Below are 15465 nucleotides of genomic sequence, written 5' to 3' on the forward strand. Positions count from 1 at the left end.
ACATCATCGTCGCATGTTCTTTCTTCTTATGCTTGCTCTTTCTGTACCTATGGTAATATACATAGTGCACTTACACGCAGCAGCATGACTTCCAAGGTTCTTTCTCCGTACGTAGTACATGCATTAGTAAAATACATTGGTAAAATACATTGGTCGGGTAGTAGGCCAATAAGCAATAAGCCATCTTCAACTTCTTTTGATCTTCCAACCACATGCACTTCTTTGTCCATTTTCAAGTGACAGATCGTATCCCCCTTTTTCTTTATCTGCTTCAGTTGCTCATCCTCATCCTCCCTCACTAAAGTTTTTTTTCTCCCTCTAGTAAGCCGCTCTAACATTCAAGCTAAAAGAAAGACTTGATCGATCGACGGTGGTACCAAAGATTTCAGAGACGAAGACGCCGACCTACATAGTAGAGACTAGAGTTCAAAAAAAATCCCTGCAACACGCTCTAATGATTTTTCGTGCTTCCACTTGCAAGTTAGCGCAGCACGCAGAGCACGGGATTCCCCAGTTAACCGAATCTGACGACAGGGACCAAAGATTGGTTGACTGAACCCATTGCCCCTGGTCCCTTAAAAGCTCGGCATGCGGTGGGTTGACGAATCAAGTCTCAATTTTGCCAGGGGTTCTCTTTAAGCGGTTGATTTCTCGATTCTCATTAGTTGGGTTCACTTAGGCATCCCGGCCAATGTCTCCCGACTGCCACCCCAGCGCCACGTTAAGCAAAGATTATCAACCGCTAAATGCAGGTACCAGTTCGATACCAGCCAGTAGGATGAAGGTAAACGTGAGAGCTTCCAATAAGTAATGCTCAAATCATCCTTTGGGTCTTCAACCTTCCGTTGCCAATGCTACACTACCTACATAGTAGGTACACGATGACATACATTCTCTTTTACATAGTAGCTGCGAAAACTCATCCCGTTCCTGCAGCATAATATTGCGCCGTTACGTGGCCGTTCCTTTGACGACGTCTATGCTTCTTACATCACATTCATCGCATCCATCACATTACGAAGATGGCCACGCCACGTCTTCAGCTTATATGTACAGAATTTCGCATAACTATCCGTACTATGTACACAAACTTCAAAGGCCTCAGTTTTATTGTTCAATGCACTTGCGTAAAAGGTCTAACGGTGCAATTTACCATGCCCATGTCCCAGGACTAAACCCCCCTCGCGGTGGGCTTGGATCTGATCAATCATCATTGATCCACCGAGAGAATCGGTGGGAGTGGATATCCCCTTTATAATCCTTGCCCTGGGACTCGTTAACCTGATTGCATGGCTTAACTGGGGCCTCCGAAAAGGCTTTCCCCCTTTAGGAGGAGGTCGAGAAAGAAGAGAGGAAACAAGCTGATCGGTTCGAGCAGGGGTTCTGAAGTTTGAAACTGACGAAGCCATGCAGGGCGTTGATTGCGGAGAAAATCTGATTGGATGTTTGTTCCCGTTCACCATTGGCTTTGGCTGCTCAAGCGTTTCATCTTCAGGTGCTCTCCTCCAAACATCTTCTGATCTCACCCAATTCTGTCGCCGAGAAGGCGATTGTTAGAGACGATGCCGCCTCCGCCGCCGCCGTCGCACAAGCGCGAGCTCGGTAGATGAAGAAAACCGAATCGGACTCAGCCTCAGACGGGTCAAGCGTCTCTTTATTAAGATGTTGGTAATAGAGTCCATCATAGACATCCCGGTGCGAGATGGCTCAATATTCCTCCCTGCATAGTGAAAAGTTGAGCATGTCCGAGCTCTGTGCCATCCCGAGCACCCGATCTGACAGCAGCAAACATTTGACTTTGTTTTGCGTTGCTTTCCATAACCTCAATTTCAATACCTAGGTAATCAATAGGGGCAGTCACACGTATCACATGCTAAGCCGTCAACTGTACGAACAGATGCTATCGAAGGTTTCCATGGCTGACATAAGTTTGGTAAGTTTGGTTTTGTATAATTTTATATGCCGAGCTGCGTATTATCTTGGGTTATCCGTTATGATCTACGAATTAAATCTCTTATGGAGAACTACACTACCTAGTTGCACCCCATAAAGATGATATGAAGGATCCAGATGTTCGGATTCCGACCATGACGCACGGACACTTACACGTATTTCGAGTTAATTCGGATTGAGACGATCTCAAAAACAACGGCGACTCAACCAACTGACATCCGGTTCGAGTTTCTGGTGTGACTAGAACTGCGTGTGATGGGTTCACCAAACTTATGATCTGACAAGACAGTTACTGCACAACGTGATCTTGGTGATGTCTTTTCAGTAATTGGATTACAGTGGTAGTGAAGAGCTGAGCCAAACAGGTAGATTATTACTAATTCCTTCTTGTTTCAGCCGTCAGCCAAGGTGAATATAAATAAACCCTCCCTGTTCAACCGAACTCTCGAAACTAGAAACGAATTCTGGGTCATGCAACGACGGAGCTAGCCTATCTACGTTGTACCAAGATGTATCTACCCGTGAAACATCACGGTCCAGACCCGACCGGCCGCATCTAATCCTCATCCATAGATTCGGGCTCGCCGTTTTCATCCTCACCGTCCTCGCCCTCCGAGGAGCTCTCATCCTCTTCGACACCAATAAGCCTCTCCCTGATTTCCCCATCTGACTTGTTGGAGATCTTGTGTGCGAACGCTTGTCGCACAGCCCCGTTTGTGCTGGTGTCCCACACGTTCATCGTTCCTTTGCTTCCCGCCACGGCAAGACGGAACGCCACCTCGGCATCGGGGGCAAAGTTTGTCGAGAATACCTTGCCAACGTCTAGGTTGCGGGCCACGACCATGGAGGGCCCTGTAGGCTGGATGTTCCAGAGCTTAACAGTCTTGTCAGTTGAGCCGGTGGCCATGAATCCCGGTATGTGCGCGTTGATGTCGAAAGACGATAAGGACTCATCGTGAGCTTGTAACGTCCACACCGGCTTGGTAGCAGAAGGATTTGCCGGTGCGTTCCGGATATCGTGGTAATGTATAATTCCGTTCTCGGTAGACACGTAGAAGAAGTTGGGGTCATGGGGATCCCATCTAACGTTCTCAACGTCACTCTCTACTCCCCATCGCGGAACTTTGGCCTCGGGAGCTCGCATATCCGCCGCAACAATAGTTCGATCGTAGCTTCCACTTAACAACACCGTGGATTCAACAGAATGCCACGCCAGCGAACAAACTTTGTCTGTGTGGTATGTGTAGGACTTCGCGCATTTCGTCGTGTGCAAATCCCATAGCTTAACGGTCTTATCGGCCGAAGCAGAAGCTAAGAGATTCCGGTGTTTCCTGTTGGCAGCGAGAGACAGAACTGCGTCAACGTGGTATTCATCGTTGGCCTTCTTGGATTTCTTCTTCTTCTTTTTCTTCTTTTCCTCTTCCTGCGGATTGCTTCCTTGGCCCAAGATTGCGTTCGGGTAGATGCAATCTATAGTATCCAGATCCCAGATTTCGATATCGGGATCCATTGTTCCTATGGCGACGAAGTTGGCTACCGAATCCTTCTCCACGTTCTTCTTCGACACAGGAATGTTCAGCCATTCTACACAAAGGGGTATCGCAGGAAGCATGATGTCGTGATGGACGTAGAGGTTGTCGGCTTCGTCTTCGTATACATACACCTCGAGCTGCGCAAGCTCGTCTTCTACCTTGGCGGCCAGTAACAGATTGTCCGTGGCTAGGATTTGTAGCTCTTCCCTGTCTTCGTCATCCTCGTCTTGTCCGTCGGGTAATGTGATATAAGGATCGTCTTTATTCGATTCGTAATACGCCAGAGATTTGATGTTTCCAAACATGTCCATTCTCTGGCCCTCGGCGTCCTCCTCGTCATCGTCATAGTGTTCCAAGTCGTATTCCTTAAGGTCCGCATCATCTATGTCAATGCTTTGGCGGAATTAGTACCTAGTTGCACATAACATAACATAACGTAACGTAACATAACGGTAGACTTACTCCTCTACCTCTGCTTCTTCCTTAGGCGCCGAAGACTTGTGATTTTGGTCAGTTGTATTTTTTTCATCTTCGCCGCCGTCGCTTGCCTCATCGTCATCATCATCATCATTTCCTTCTTCTTGCGCCTCCAGGACGTCCTCATCCGCGTCGTCTAATTGTAGCTTCGCGAGGTTGGCGATCCTCTCAAATTCGGCCTCGTCGAAGTCGTACTTGGCGGGGAACGGCGCCGCGAAGCCTCGCGGCACCCACGTAGACGTCGTTATCATAGATGACATGGCTGATTGTTGGCGACTCGTATCCGCCCTAAGAAAATCTTCCTAACAGAAAAATCTTAGTACGGCGGAACAATTCCGTTCTGTTGAAAAAGCCCTGCGAAACTTTTAAAACTTACAAAATTCGAAATAAAACTTTAGCGGGGCAGTTCCGATAAAAAGGTACGATAAGAAAATTTAGGTAGCGCTACGAAGTAGATAGCGTTAAGTAGCGTTAGGTAGCTTTAGTGGTTTAGCGCCAACACACCGAGGCTTAGGAGGTACCTAGGTAGTTATTTGTTTTCCTTCCGCGCGACTCAACGAACGTTAATAAATTTACTTAATTCCACTTACACCGCTCCGGACCATTTCGCCTTGTTCAACTCATTCTATAACAACGAATACTCAGGATGGATAGAGAGGACGGGAATCACAGCCCCAAGAGGCGAAAAATCGATTTTAATCCACTACGCTCCGATGACCGCTATACTTCTCTTCCAAACCGGAGTTACTCATCTCGACCACACGGCCGCTTCCAACATGCCTCCAGCTCGCGCGCTTCCACTCCTCGCGCCCAATCGAATTACGCCTCCACCCCGAAGCAGCACGAGTTCGATGGCCCGGAGCCGCTCGTCAGTACAGATGAACAGAATGCCCTTGACCGCGACTGGTATACCGGCGACGAGACTGGCGGACATACGTTTGGCGATGACTCCCATAACCCTTTCGGATCGTACGACACCTCTTGGGTCGAGCAGCAACAGCGAGAGGCCGAGTTGATCGAGAAGAAATCTGGACGACATATGAACGCGCGCCAACTTCAGAGGCAAAAGGACAACGACGCCTGGGAAACTAATCGTATGCTTACCTCTGGTGTCGCTCAGAGACGTGCGCTCGGAGATGATTTTGAAGACGAAGACGAGGGCACTCGTGTCCATCTACTAGTCCACGACCTGAAGCCGCCATTCTTAGATGGACGGACTGTATTTACCAAACAGTTGGAGCCGGTCCCGGCTGTTAGGGATTACCAGAGCGATATGGCCGTGTTCAGTCGGAAAGGAAGTCGTGTGGTGAGAGAAAGGAGGCAGCAGAGGGAACGCCAACGGCATGCTAAAGAGGCTACGAATATGGCTGGTACCGCTCTTGGAAACGTATTGGGTGTGAAGGAGGATGAGGGCGACAGCGCCCTCCCAATAGCAACGGAAGAAGACGCACCGAAGTCCGGCGACAACAAGTTCAGCGAGCACATGAAAAAGAACGACGCTGCGAGCGCGTTCAGCCAGAGCAAGACCCTGAAGGAGCAAAGAGAGTTTTTGCCTGCCTTTGCGGTCCGAGAGGATTTGTTAAGGGTTATTCGAGACAACCAAGTTGTTATCGTTGTTGGCGAGACGGGTTCGGGGAAAACGACACAGCTTACACAGTTTCTATACGAAGACGGGTATGGTAAGCTGGGCATGATAGGGTGCACTCAACCTCGACGAGTGGCGGCGATGAGTGTAGCGAAGCGTGTGGCCGAGGAGATGGAGGTCAAATTAGGCAGCACGGTTGGCTACGCTATTCGATTTGAAGACTGTACCAGTAAAGACACAGTCATCAAGTATATGACCGACGGTGTCTTACTACGAGAATCGCTCAACGAGAGGGACCTGGATCGTTACTCGTGTATTATTATGGACGAAGCTCACGAAAGAGCGCTTAATACGGACGTGTTGATGGGGCTTTTCAACAAGATCTTACAACGCCGACGAGATCTCAAGCTGATTGTTACCTCTGCCACCATGAACTCGAAGCGATTTTCGGATTTCTTTGGCGGCGCCCCCGAGTTTACCATCCCTGGTCGAACTTTCCCTGTTGATATTATGTTCCATCGTTCGCCCGTCGAAGACTACGTCGATCAAGCCGTCCAGCAGGTACTTGCGATCCACGTTTCGATGGGCGCTGGTGACATTCTAGTGTTCATGACGGGACAGGAGGATATCGAGTGCACGTGCGAACTAGTGCGAGAACGCTTAGACGCTTTAAATGATCCACCAGAGCTAAGCATCCTCCCAATTTACAGTCAGATGCCAGCAGATTTGCAAGCCAAAATTTTCGATCGGGCACCTCGGGGGGTGCGGAAATGTATTGTGGCTACTAATATTGCAGAGACGAGTTTGACAGTCGATGGTATCATGTACGTGGTGGACGCAGGGTACTCGAAATTAAAGGTATATAACCCTCGGATGGGTATGGACACGCTCCAGATTACACCGATATCACAAGCGAATGCTGGTCAACGTGCAGGCCGTGCCGGTCGAACAGGGCCTGGTAAAGCGTTCCGCTTATACACGGAGAAGGCGTTCAAAGACGAGCTTTACATTCAGACGATACCTGAAATCCAAAGGACGAACCTCAGCAATACAGTGCTTTTACTAAAGTCATTGGGCGTTCGGGACTTGCTCGACTTTGATTTTATGGATCCGCCACCACAGGATACCATTACCACATCCCTTTTCGACCTCTGGGCCTTAGGTGCGCTAGATAACCTGGGAGAGTTGACGGATCTTGGTTCCAAGATGAATGCTTTCCCTATGGACCCATCTCTGGCTAAACTCCTCATCATGTCGGAGGAATATGGCTGTAGCGAGGAAATGGTCACTATCGTCTCTATGCTCTCCGTTCCTAACGTCTTCTACCGTCCGAAAGAACGACAAGAGGAGTCGGACGCTGCGCGCGAGAAATTCTTCGTGCCTGAGTCCGACCATCTGACTTATCTCCACGTGTATTCGCAATGGAAGACCAATGGCTATTCGGACGGTTGGTGTACGCGACATTTCTTACATCCGAAGTCGCTGCGTAGGGCAAAGGAGATCAGAGACCAGCTCCTTGATATCATGAAGATGCAAAAGATGCAGATGATCAGCTGCGGTACAGATTGGGATATCATCCGCAAGTGCATTTGCTCCGGTTACTACCATCAAGCAGCGAAAGTCAAGGGTATAGGGGAGTATATCAATCTACGCACGTCGGTTACCGTTCAGCTCCACCCTACGAGCGCTCTGTACGGTCTCGGCTTTCTACCCGACTACGTTGTCTACCACGAGCTTATCCTCACCTCGAAAGAGTACATGTCCACGGTAACGTCTGTCGATCCCCACTGGCTTGCGGAGCTGGGCGGCGTATTCTACTCTGTGAAGGAGAAAGGGTACTCGGCGCGAGAAAAGCGCATCACGGAGACCGAGTTCAACCGCAAGATGGAGATCGAGGCGAAGATGGCGGAGGACAAGCGCAGATACGAGGAGCAGAAGAAACTAGAGGAAGAGAGAGCGGCGAAGAAGCCGACAGCTAACAAGGAGGTTAAGAAGATTATTACGTCGGGCGCGGTGAAGAAACCCGTAGCCAAGAGGAAAGGTAGGGGGTTTTAGAAGGGGGCTAGGTTAACGATGTTTGGAATAATTATGATATCTGCATAGCATAGCATAACATAGGTAACCATTTGAATAAGGTAATTAACTTATACATTTAGTCTACCTGTTACGTAACCTCTTGACCCTTATCCTCGTACCTCGAAGCGCGCTTCCCCTTCTTGCACATCTCGGGGTTCCCTATCTAGCTTCACGACATGAGCTGGCGTTGGGCCTTTGTCAAGTTCCTTTAGGAACAAGTGGATGGAGTCCTCGGGTCCTTGAGCCTCGCCCTCGACCTTAATAATGAAGATAATTCGTATAAGTTATAGTGAAATGCAGCTAGTAAAAATTATTGCTTACTTTTCCATGCTCCGTATTTCGACACCATCCGGTGATGCCGTGTTCGGCGGCTTTCTTCTGCGCGAAATAGCGGTAGTTTACGCCTGTCGCGCTGTGACGTCAGTAGTTACCCTAACCTATTGGAACTCGTTATCGTGGCGGAATCGGTACCTTGGACTCGGCCGTGGGCGAGGAAGTAAACCTGATATTCTAGCTTAGTTTATCCTCGGTTTGGGATATAACTAGGTAGAGAACAATATATCACTTACTCTTTGTGTCATTTTGAACATTCGACTGTGGTTGTGGCAAATCGCATGCAGGATAAGGTTAGGTAGGTTAGGTAGGTAGGTAGGTAACTTTAGACAAAGTCCTATGTACAATGACGACGACGACGGGGGGGAGGAGCTTTATCGACAAGGTTATTAGTGGAGAAAGACGATAAGCGGTAGAATTTCGGAGAATTATACGTCTGATGTTATCAATCTTTCGCCTTTCCCTTCCAAGGTCTATTTACCTTTGGCTTCCGCTTTCAATGCGGTGTACGTACCTCAGCCTTACATCCATAACTTCAAACATCGGCGACATACCAAACCGTCCAATTCCATCCGATCTCATCTGCCGTAGTTCGCCGCAGGAAATTATTCATTATAAACATTATCATCATGGATAGTACTGCTTCGGAGTCGACGCCCGTACCCCCGGTAATATTCCGAGGGAAGAAACGGAAGACATATAGACAACGAACAGAATCCACCGCCACCGACGACCATAATGAACGATCAAAGTCCATCGAAACACCGCAATTAGAAGAAGGAACACCGACCACACCAGACGCTCCCGCGAAGGCTGAAGCCACTACTACATCAACAACGACTCAAAGCTCGAACGCGGAGGAAGAGGAAGAGGAAGAAGAAGAAAAGGGCCTCTCGGTAGCCGAAGTCCTACGTCTGCGCAACGCACGCAAAGCCCGACTAGGCGGCGTCAAGTTCGGCGCGGGCAGCAGCACCCACGCCTCCAACGGCGACACAGCGACTACTAACACTTTTGGCGACGGCCTGGACGACCTCAGCCTCATGATCCGGGAGGAAGAGAACAAGGCGCTGGACATCGTCGCGGGCGTGAAGAAGCGGTTCGCGCCGCAGACGGGCATGGCGGCGGAGCTCGTGAACAAGCACATGTGAGTTAAGAACCCGCAACCTCCCTTTTTTTTTTGCTTTCCTTTGCGCAGGCTGCTGATGGAGCAAGGGAGGAATACATAGAGGCCGAATTAGCCAGGCGCCACAACGCAGCTGCAGCCGTAGCCGCTGCTGCGACAGCTGCGCAAAACTCGTCGTCGGCAACCTCGTCCTGGCAGTCGGTTAATAACAATAGTCGGGAGCAACAACAACATCAACAACAGCATCAGGCGGTAGCAGTGACCGGCATACCGACAATAGTCACCGCGCGCCCGCGCCCCGAGCAGCGCAACCGCGCCCTGCAGGGCCAGCTCCTGGAGATCGACCTGGGCGAGGAGGCGCGCAGTCGCAACGAGGCGCTGACGGAGCGCGCGACGCGCAAGCTGCAGGGACAGCTTGTCGACGACGAGGATGACGACGAGGACGACGAGCAATTGCGCAATGGTGACGGTAGCGCTCGGCCGAAGAAGAAAGTGCGGCTCGGTCGCGACGGCAAACCCTGGCGTCCGCGGAATAGGCGCAATAGCGATGATATCAAGAGGGACCAGATCGTGGAGGAGATTCTTAGGGAGAGTAGACGTAAGCCTTTTCCTCTCATTCCCCTCCCTTTCCTTCCATCTCTGTCTTTTCCCTTCACTTCCCTAATACTACTATACATTCAAACCCCAATTCCCAACTTCTAACGCCGATGCTAATGTCTCTATACCGTAGTCGACGTATACGAAACCCCCACCCCTCCACCCCTCACCTCAGGCCCTGGCGCAAACGCCAACGTCAACGCCAAGGACGGCGACAACGACGACGGCCAAGCGGCCGACGACCGGATCGCGGAGGAGTTCCGGCGGGAGTTCATGGACGCGATGGCGGAGCGGAGGAAGCGGCGCAAGAAGGCCTCGAACGCGCCCGCCGGACCTAGTGGTAGCGGCGGGAAAGGCGGCGCCGGCAAGGGCAAGGGAGGCGGCGCAGCCGACGACGAGGTGCTCAGGGGCCCGAAGCTCGGTGGCAGTCGGAATGTCCGCGCTGCTATGCGCAACTTGCTGCTGGAGAAGGCGAAGGAGGCGAAGGGGACGAAGGGAGCGACGGGGGTGAAGGGGAGGACTCGCTAAGGGGGTTTGTTGGGAGAGGGGAGAGGGGAGGGATGGGATGAAGAGACGGTTTCGTCGATTTGGGTTTGGGTAAAAGACATCACATAATAACATGGTATAGCATTAGGTACCTACCTCCTACCTAACCTAAACTTGCCGTGGCGTTAGGGTATGGGTGGATATGCGTATATTTGCAGTGCAATCACGGTGGATTTAGAGTACATTGAATAACATATCGTACCTCTTAATACGTTATCTTTTTTTCTTTTCTATTTTAAACCTCCATATCCTACTACCGGATAACAAAATGACTGCTTCGTTAAGTTATCAGTTGTCAGCCAGCCCCTTTTCGCGGTTTACATATTTTCATAGTTTACAATTATCTAATGCGATCCCAACCATATAACCTACCTGGTACTCAGATGCATTCTTAGGTATGGTCCGAGTATCATGTGTATAAGGTAACTACCTACCTTAGACATGCAGGGCCCTCTATAATCACAGAGGCTACAAGATTGCTAGCAACATATATAAAACTCGGAGCTCTACTCTTCATTCGTATATACCTAAGTATAGGTAGGTAAGTATACATAGGTACCTAGGTAAATATATATATACTTTATAACCTACTATAACTGGGCTATATAAGCGGATATAACGTAATGTTTTCGTGATCACATTGCTATTTGTAACGTCGAACGTCGGTCTCTCATACCATAAACGCCCCCCATTCTCTTGTCTCTTCCCTCTTCCATATTTCCTCCTAAAGATCGTTTTGTAAGGTTGGTTCTCTTTCCCAGATATCCTAAATCAAAAGAGCCGGCCCAGATTGCGTTTTGGTGCGCATCTTGCAGCTGTTAAAATAAACTCCCCCAAAAGCAACCCTAAATCATACCATAGCAAGGCGTTTTGCCCTTCCACAGAAGAGATCAAAGTCGACTGTAAATATCAAAAAAAAATAAATCAAATCTCCCATTTGAAACGCCAGGGGAATCAATCCTCTCACTATAACCCAAGAAAATGTCCGGTATATAAAGCGGCCAGCAGCATGTATCGTCCCTCATTGTAAGGATAGAAGCGAGTTAAGCCAATTGGAATGACCTTCGCTAGATGCAATCGCTCTCTATACCTCTTCCCAAGTACGCCAATCTTATACACCGTAGGAGTTCGTGGTAGCTTACGAGCCCCTTACGTTCCATTTCATCAGAAGGGAGCTAGCTACTCGGCTAATGGAACGTCATATCGTAAAATGTGGCAATTGACCTGAAACGAGCGTAAATAGCCCGTTCGGTAATCATGCCTTCTCTTATAACCATATCTAGGCCTTGTACTAGATTCAAGCACTGGGATGCTGAGAACCACGGGCCTTTTATCCAGCTCGGTTCTAAAGAACTAGCCCAGGAACCTGGTGATCTACCCCCTTCCTGATGAGCACACCACCGTCAATAACCGTCACTAGCCAACCGGTATATAAAATGGCATGCTGTTAAGTGGCGGGATGCTTCATCGGATATCCAACTGGAAGGGTTTAAACCTGCCACCAATAGTGGCACAGCGAGGACATTTTCGTCGGGCTCCTTGCTCCTCCACCAAGATATTGACACAATCTCGACACAGGCCGCAAATGCATTCCGTACATGCATAAGACTCCCGGAGTTTCGACGTCCTCTGACAAGCCGCACAATATATGTGTACGTCCTGAGACGAATAACCAGGCGATGAATCTGAAAGTCCGGAGGCTCCTATGCGGAAATGCTCTCCGCTCTCGCCGCTCTCGACGGAGGGGAATGGTTCTGGAATCTCTTGGGCAAAGGAAGGTGGAGTAAGAGCTTGTTGTAGAGGTGAAGCTTGGTAGCCTTGAAAATGCTGATGTGGGAATGGGGGTAAGGAAGCTCGATGCACTGATATAGGAGATTGGGGGACCTGGGAGGTTAGAGAAGGAAATTGACTGTGCCGGGCACGACTTACAGGAGTCCTGTCTTCATCGATATCTTCCGTAGCCGAAGCTGCGGCATCGATGAGGTCTTCCCACCTTTTGCCGTAGGAGGCTGAGGGCTCAAGGGAATGAGCTTTACGGTCAATTCCGCCCGGCTTAAGACGTTCATCATTCTGAATTCTCCGGAGCCAATCATTCGTGGTACCTCTAGATTTCTGCTTCTTATGGCCGCGCTTGGTAATAGATTGCTTCCTGGGTCGATTGGGGCCAAGCGACCTTTGAAGCGGAGGAAGAGTCGAAGAACGACCCGGTGGCGAATTGGAAAGAATTGACGGAAGTAAACCCTTACGTGACGCAGAGCTCAGGGAAGGTAATGGTTCACTAGTTGGCGTTGACTCGTTCCCGAAATGTATTGGAGGTAATTCAATTGTACTCCTCGGTATTCTCCGGCCGTCGTTGTCAGATTGCCAACCCTTCGTAATTAAGATTAGCATTGCTGCTGCTATAAATGATCATAGCGGTGCTAGGTAAGTAGGTAATTACTGGTTCATTATCCCAATCCGTCTCAAATTTGTGCTGGCCACCCAATTGTGCCAAAGCAGCGGCGGCACTCGCGGCTGGTAATAGCGAACCTCCAGTATATTCGTCATGATTCCTAGGGGTCCCGGGAGCGCTGGACGCGTCTCGGGAGTATGCATGACGATCGTGCGGATACTCTTGGGTCGGGTCAAGACTTGTTGTTGGCGGCTGGCTAGCAGAGTTCTGGACTTGAGATCGATCCGAAGGAGGTGTGTTAATCATAAGCAAGAAGCTCTCCTCGGTCGCGGGGAGCTTAGAAATATAATGTTCTGGATGCGCTCGCCGAATGTGTTCTTGCATTGATCGATATCGTTTTTCCTATTTGTTTGAAAAATGAACTTGGTTAGTTACCTGACATTGTTTTCCCTGAGCTTTTGGTAATCCAGATCCTTTCGCGGAGGCGAATTCGGTGGAGATTTGCAACTTACACCGATGCAACGCTTGCGACAACTCGAGCCATCTTGGTTTCGCAGCGGACATACGACTTCATTGTTGGAGTCGGTAATAGAAAATGAAGACGTTAAAGAAGATCGAGGCGGCATCTTGACCTAATCGACCCCGCCATTTACTGGTCGGGAATCCAAAGGCGGGGAGGGGGAAACCGGAAAGTTCGCAAGATCGATAGGGATGGCGACGATAAGAAGTTACAGCTGATAATGATCAATTGATGGATAGACCTGGTCTATGAAGCTTGTACATGCAACGTTGAATAGTTCAATGCTGAATTCGGTATGGAGTAAAAAAAAATAAAAATAAAACAGCTCTGCCGAGGTAGCTCTAAGCTTTCCTATACGGGTGTTACATGAGGTGTTTCGAAGAACTTCTCTTGGAGTATGGTAAAGAAAAGAGAAAAAGACTGGAAGGATGAACCTTATTGGGAGGGAAGGGGGAAGGAAAGGTAGCTGAAAGCAGCGGTACTGGAATTTTCTAAGCTTACCTACCTTGACTACCTAGGTAGATAGGTCGGTAGGAGGGAAGGTAGTGTAAGAAGACAAGGAATAGGTATTAAACACTGGAACAACACAAGGACCTCAATACAAGGAATTAGGTACTGGGTACCTAACTTAACCTTACCAACCAGGTCCAACCTTACCTTACCTTACCTAAGGTACCTTTTACCTTTTAAGTTAGGTACTGTAGGAACGGAGCTGTACAGTACGATACGATACCTACCTAAGGTAGCAAAGCCTTATAAAGCTTGTCGTTGTCGTCCAAAAGTAGCCAAAGATAGATTATCCAACCAAAGCGGGTGAAAGACGGGCGACGACTCGGGCATCCCGTCGTGGTAGAGCAGACATTGTATCATACATGCATGCGTCTGATGCGTGCACATACATAAGGTACAAAATTCAACCCTCCCAAGCTTGTTCCCTTAGGTACCTCTTGGGTTCAAATCGGTGCAGAATAAAGAGAAAAAGAACTAGTTTTTATTGGTTCCGTCCCACTCCGTCTCATTTCTTGACTCGATTTAAAACAACCGACCAGCTTCCTCTCTGACTCGATCGAGGATCGACTGGGATGGAGTGGCTATTTGGGAGAAAAAAAAAACTTACGAGTGGGGTTGTCTTCTGCGATGGATGGACGTAAAAAGAGCACCTAGGTTATAAAGGCAAATATTAAAAAATAAAACGTAAAAAGCCGAAGACACAATCGCTTTGAGTACCTAGTAATATAACTTCGGAGGGCTTAAATTATTCCTTTTCGAGTAGAGAGCTATCGTCAGAGCTTCAGATTTGGTTATTCGGAACTTGGCGACGCAAAAGCTTCTTAGCTTCTTAAGCTTCGGATAGAGTAAGCTAATCATAAAAGAGGAAGAGGGAGAAAAAAAAAAAAAAAAAAAGAGAGGTAACTTGCTGCGTCTAGTTAAGCGTACCTCTGTCGGAGAGGAGTATCACAAAAGGAACTGTACAAGCACATAATACCTCCTGCAGCATTGGGAGGTTTGAATGTGACCTTGTACCTCGTGGTGTATAACGAATAGAGCCAGCTGCTTCCCACGAGACATGAATGCATTATTACATACCTACCTAGGTACTAGCTTAGGCGATGAACCCCCTCCCCCCCGGCTTGCAGTACCGCCCCAGCAGCAAGCAGCATCAAGCAGCAGCACCGAGAAAGCCAGGAAGCTCGAGGGGCGAGGGGTACTGCAGGTGGGTAAGGTGGATGTCACTGACCGAATCCATCCATCTACTGACGAAGGGAGCTCCGTGATTGGCAAAAAAGAGCTTGCGGAGGTGTTACGATAGGTGGAGGTTCGAGTGGAGGCCCTTGAGAAAAATGGCGGGGCATCAGGGCATAAAAGAAAGACTCTGATCGGGTAGCGCATGGGCGGGCCTTATTATTAGCGGGCTCTCGTCTCATTATCAAAGCTCTCCATCTCACGCTTCCCTCACATGCAACATGCATGCTGCCTACTACCTATGTAGGTAGTGTAATTCGTTCCACACTTCTTCCCTCACCAGTCGAAATGCGAAGAAAAGTGAAAGAAAACCCGTGGTTGAGCTCGTCAGCTTATGACATCAGATGTGGAACATCAGCTTCCACTGTTGCCATCGCTTCTCTGATTGTCTGATTCCGGATGTGGCTTTTTTGACACATTTTCATTCCAGACGAAGCCGGATTACCTACCCTGGTTAGGTGACAGTCGAGCATGGGTACGATATAGCTACTTACCCAACTACTATGTATCTCTTCTTTGTCAATGCGACTAGCAAAACTTGTGGTGGAAAAGCTCTTATCCTGGTCAATCGTATTAGTTCTCTAGAGA

General features: G+C 49.0%; 5 protein-coding genes across 5 annotated transcripts; 2 read left to right on the forward strand and 3 right to left on the reverse strand.

The window, feature by feature from the left end:
- Nucleotides 1-2258: 2258 nt before the first annotated feature.
- Nucleotides 2259-4355, reverse strand: F4812DRAFT_421459 (WD40 repeat-like protein). The gene is made up of 2 exons (XM_047933545.1): nt 3948-4355; nt 2259-3878 (listed from the first exon to the last, which is right to left on the reverse strand). Exons 1-2 carry the CDS (start codon nt 4220-4222, stop codon nt 2510-2512), a joined length of 1644 nt encoding a protein of 547 aa, XP_047792398.1. The 5' UTR covers nt 4223-4355; the 3' UTR covers nt 2259-2509.
- Nucleotides 4356-4509: 154 nt separating this feature from the next.
- Nucleotides 4510-7701, forward strand: F4812DRAFT_421460 (P-loop containing nucleoside triphosphate hydrolase protein). Its single transcript, XM_047933546.1, has one exon. The coding sequence runs from the start codon at nt 4609-4611 to the stop codon at nt 7600-7602; it is 2994 nt and encodes a 997-aa protein (XP_047792399.1). The 5' UTR covers nt 4510-4608; the 3' UTR covers nt 7603-7701.
- F4812DRAFT_421463 (Acylphosphatase) lies at nt 7702-8271 on the reverse strand. Its single transcript, XM_047933547.1, has 4 exons — nt 8193-8271; nt 8095-8125; nt 7945-8027; nt 7702-7880 (listed from the first exon to the last, which is right to left on the reverse strand). Exons 1-4 carry the CDS (start codon nt 8211-8213, stop codon nt 7731-7733), a joined length of 285 nt encoding a protein of 94 aa, XP_047792400.1. The 5' UTR covers nt 8214-8271; the 3' UTR covers nt 7702-7730.
- Nucleotides 8272-8399: 128 nt separating this feature from the next.
- F4812DRAFT_421468 (uncharacterized protein) lies at nt 8400-10214 on the forward strand. The gene is made up of 3 exons (XM_047933548.1): nt 8400-9100; nt 9169-9677; nt 9810-10214. Exons 1-3 carry the CDS (start codon nt 8586-8588, stop codon nt 10202-10204), a joined length of 1419 nt encoding a protein of 472 aa, XP_047792401.1. The 5' UTR covers nt 8400-8585; the 3' UTR covers nt 10205-10214.
- A 1354-nt stretch (nt 10215-11568) lies between these two features.
- On the reverse strand, nt 11569-13855 carry F4812DRAFT_313568 (uncharacterized protein). The gene is made up of 4 exons (XM_047931361.1): nt 13127-13855; nt 12663-13016; nt 12152-12592; nt 11569-12106 (listed from the first exon to the last, which is right to left on the reverse strand). The coding sequence occupies exons 1-4, from the start codon at nt 13238-13240 to the stop codon at nt 11687-11689; spliced, it is 1329 nt and encodes a 442-aa protein (XP_047792402.1). The 5' UTR covers nt 13241-13855; the 3' UTR covers nt 11569-11686.
- Nucleotides 13856-15465: the final 1610 nt, after the last annotated feature.

Source organism: Daldinia caldariorum, assembly GCF_022478825.1.
Source record: "Daldinia caldariorum strain CBS 122874 unplaced genomic scaffold F4812scaffold_4, whole genome shotgun sequence".
In the NCBI taxonomy this organism is placed as follows: Eukaryota; Fungi; Ascomycota; class Sordariomycetes; order Xylariales; family Hypoxylaceae; genus Daldinia; species Daldinia caldariorum.

Bases quoted from the DNA above. Each gene is read 5' to 3' on its own strand.
- F4812DRAFT_421460 (XM_047933546.1), top strand. From the start codon at position 4,609: ATGGATAGAGAGGACGGGAATCACAGCCCCAAGAGGCGAAAAATCGAT.
- F4812DRAFT_421468 (XM_047933548.1), top strand. From the start codon at position 8,586: ATGGATAGTACTGCTTCGGAGTCGACGCCCGTACCCCCGGTAATATTC. The intron at 9,101-9,168 runs GTGAGTTAAGAA...TGATGGAGCAAG, and splicing joins GAGCTCGTGAACAAGCACAT to GGAGGAATACATAGAGGCCG. The intron at 9,678-9,809 runs GTAAGCCTTTTC...TCTATACCGTAG, and splicing joins GATTCTTAGGGAGAGTAGAC to TCGACGTATACGAAACCCCC.
- F4812DRAFT_421459 (XM_047933545.1), bottom strand. From the start codon at position 4,222: ATGTCATCTATGATAACGACGTCTACGTGGGTGCCGCGAGGCTTCGCG. The intron at 3,879-3,947 runs GTAAGTCTACCG...ATTCCGCCAAAG, and splicing joins GAAGAAGCAGAGGTAGAGGA to CATTGACATAGATGATGCGG.
- F4812DRAFT_313568 (XM_047931361.1), bottom strand. From the start codon at position 13,240: ATGCCGCCTCGATCTTCTTTAACGTCTTCATTTTCTATTACCGACTCC. The intron at 12,593-12,662 runs GTAATTACCTAC...TTAATTACGAAG, and splicing joins CGGATTGGGATAATGAACCA to GGTTGGCAATCTGACAACGA. The intron at 12,107-12,151 runs GTAAGTCGTGCC...CTAACCTCCCAG, and splicing joins TCGATGAAGACAGGACTCCT to GTCCCCCAATCTCCTATATC.
- F4812DRAFT_421463 (XM_047933547.1), bottom strand. From the start codon at position 8,213: ATGTTCAAAATGACACAAAGA. The intron at 8,028-8,094 runs GTACCGATTCCG...ACAGCGCGACAG, and splicing joins CGCCCACGGCCGAGTCCAAG to GCGTAAACTACCGCTATTTC. The intron at 7,881-7,944 runs GTAAGCAATAAT...TTCATTATTAAG, and splicing joins GAAATACGGAGCATGGAAAA to GTCGAGGGCGAGGCTCAAGG.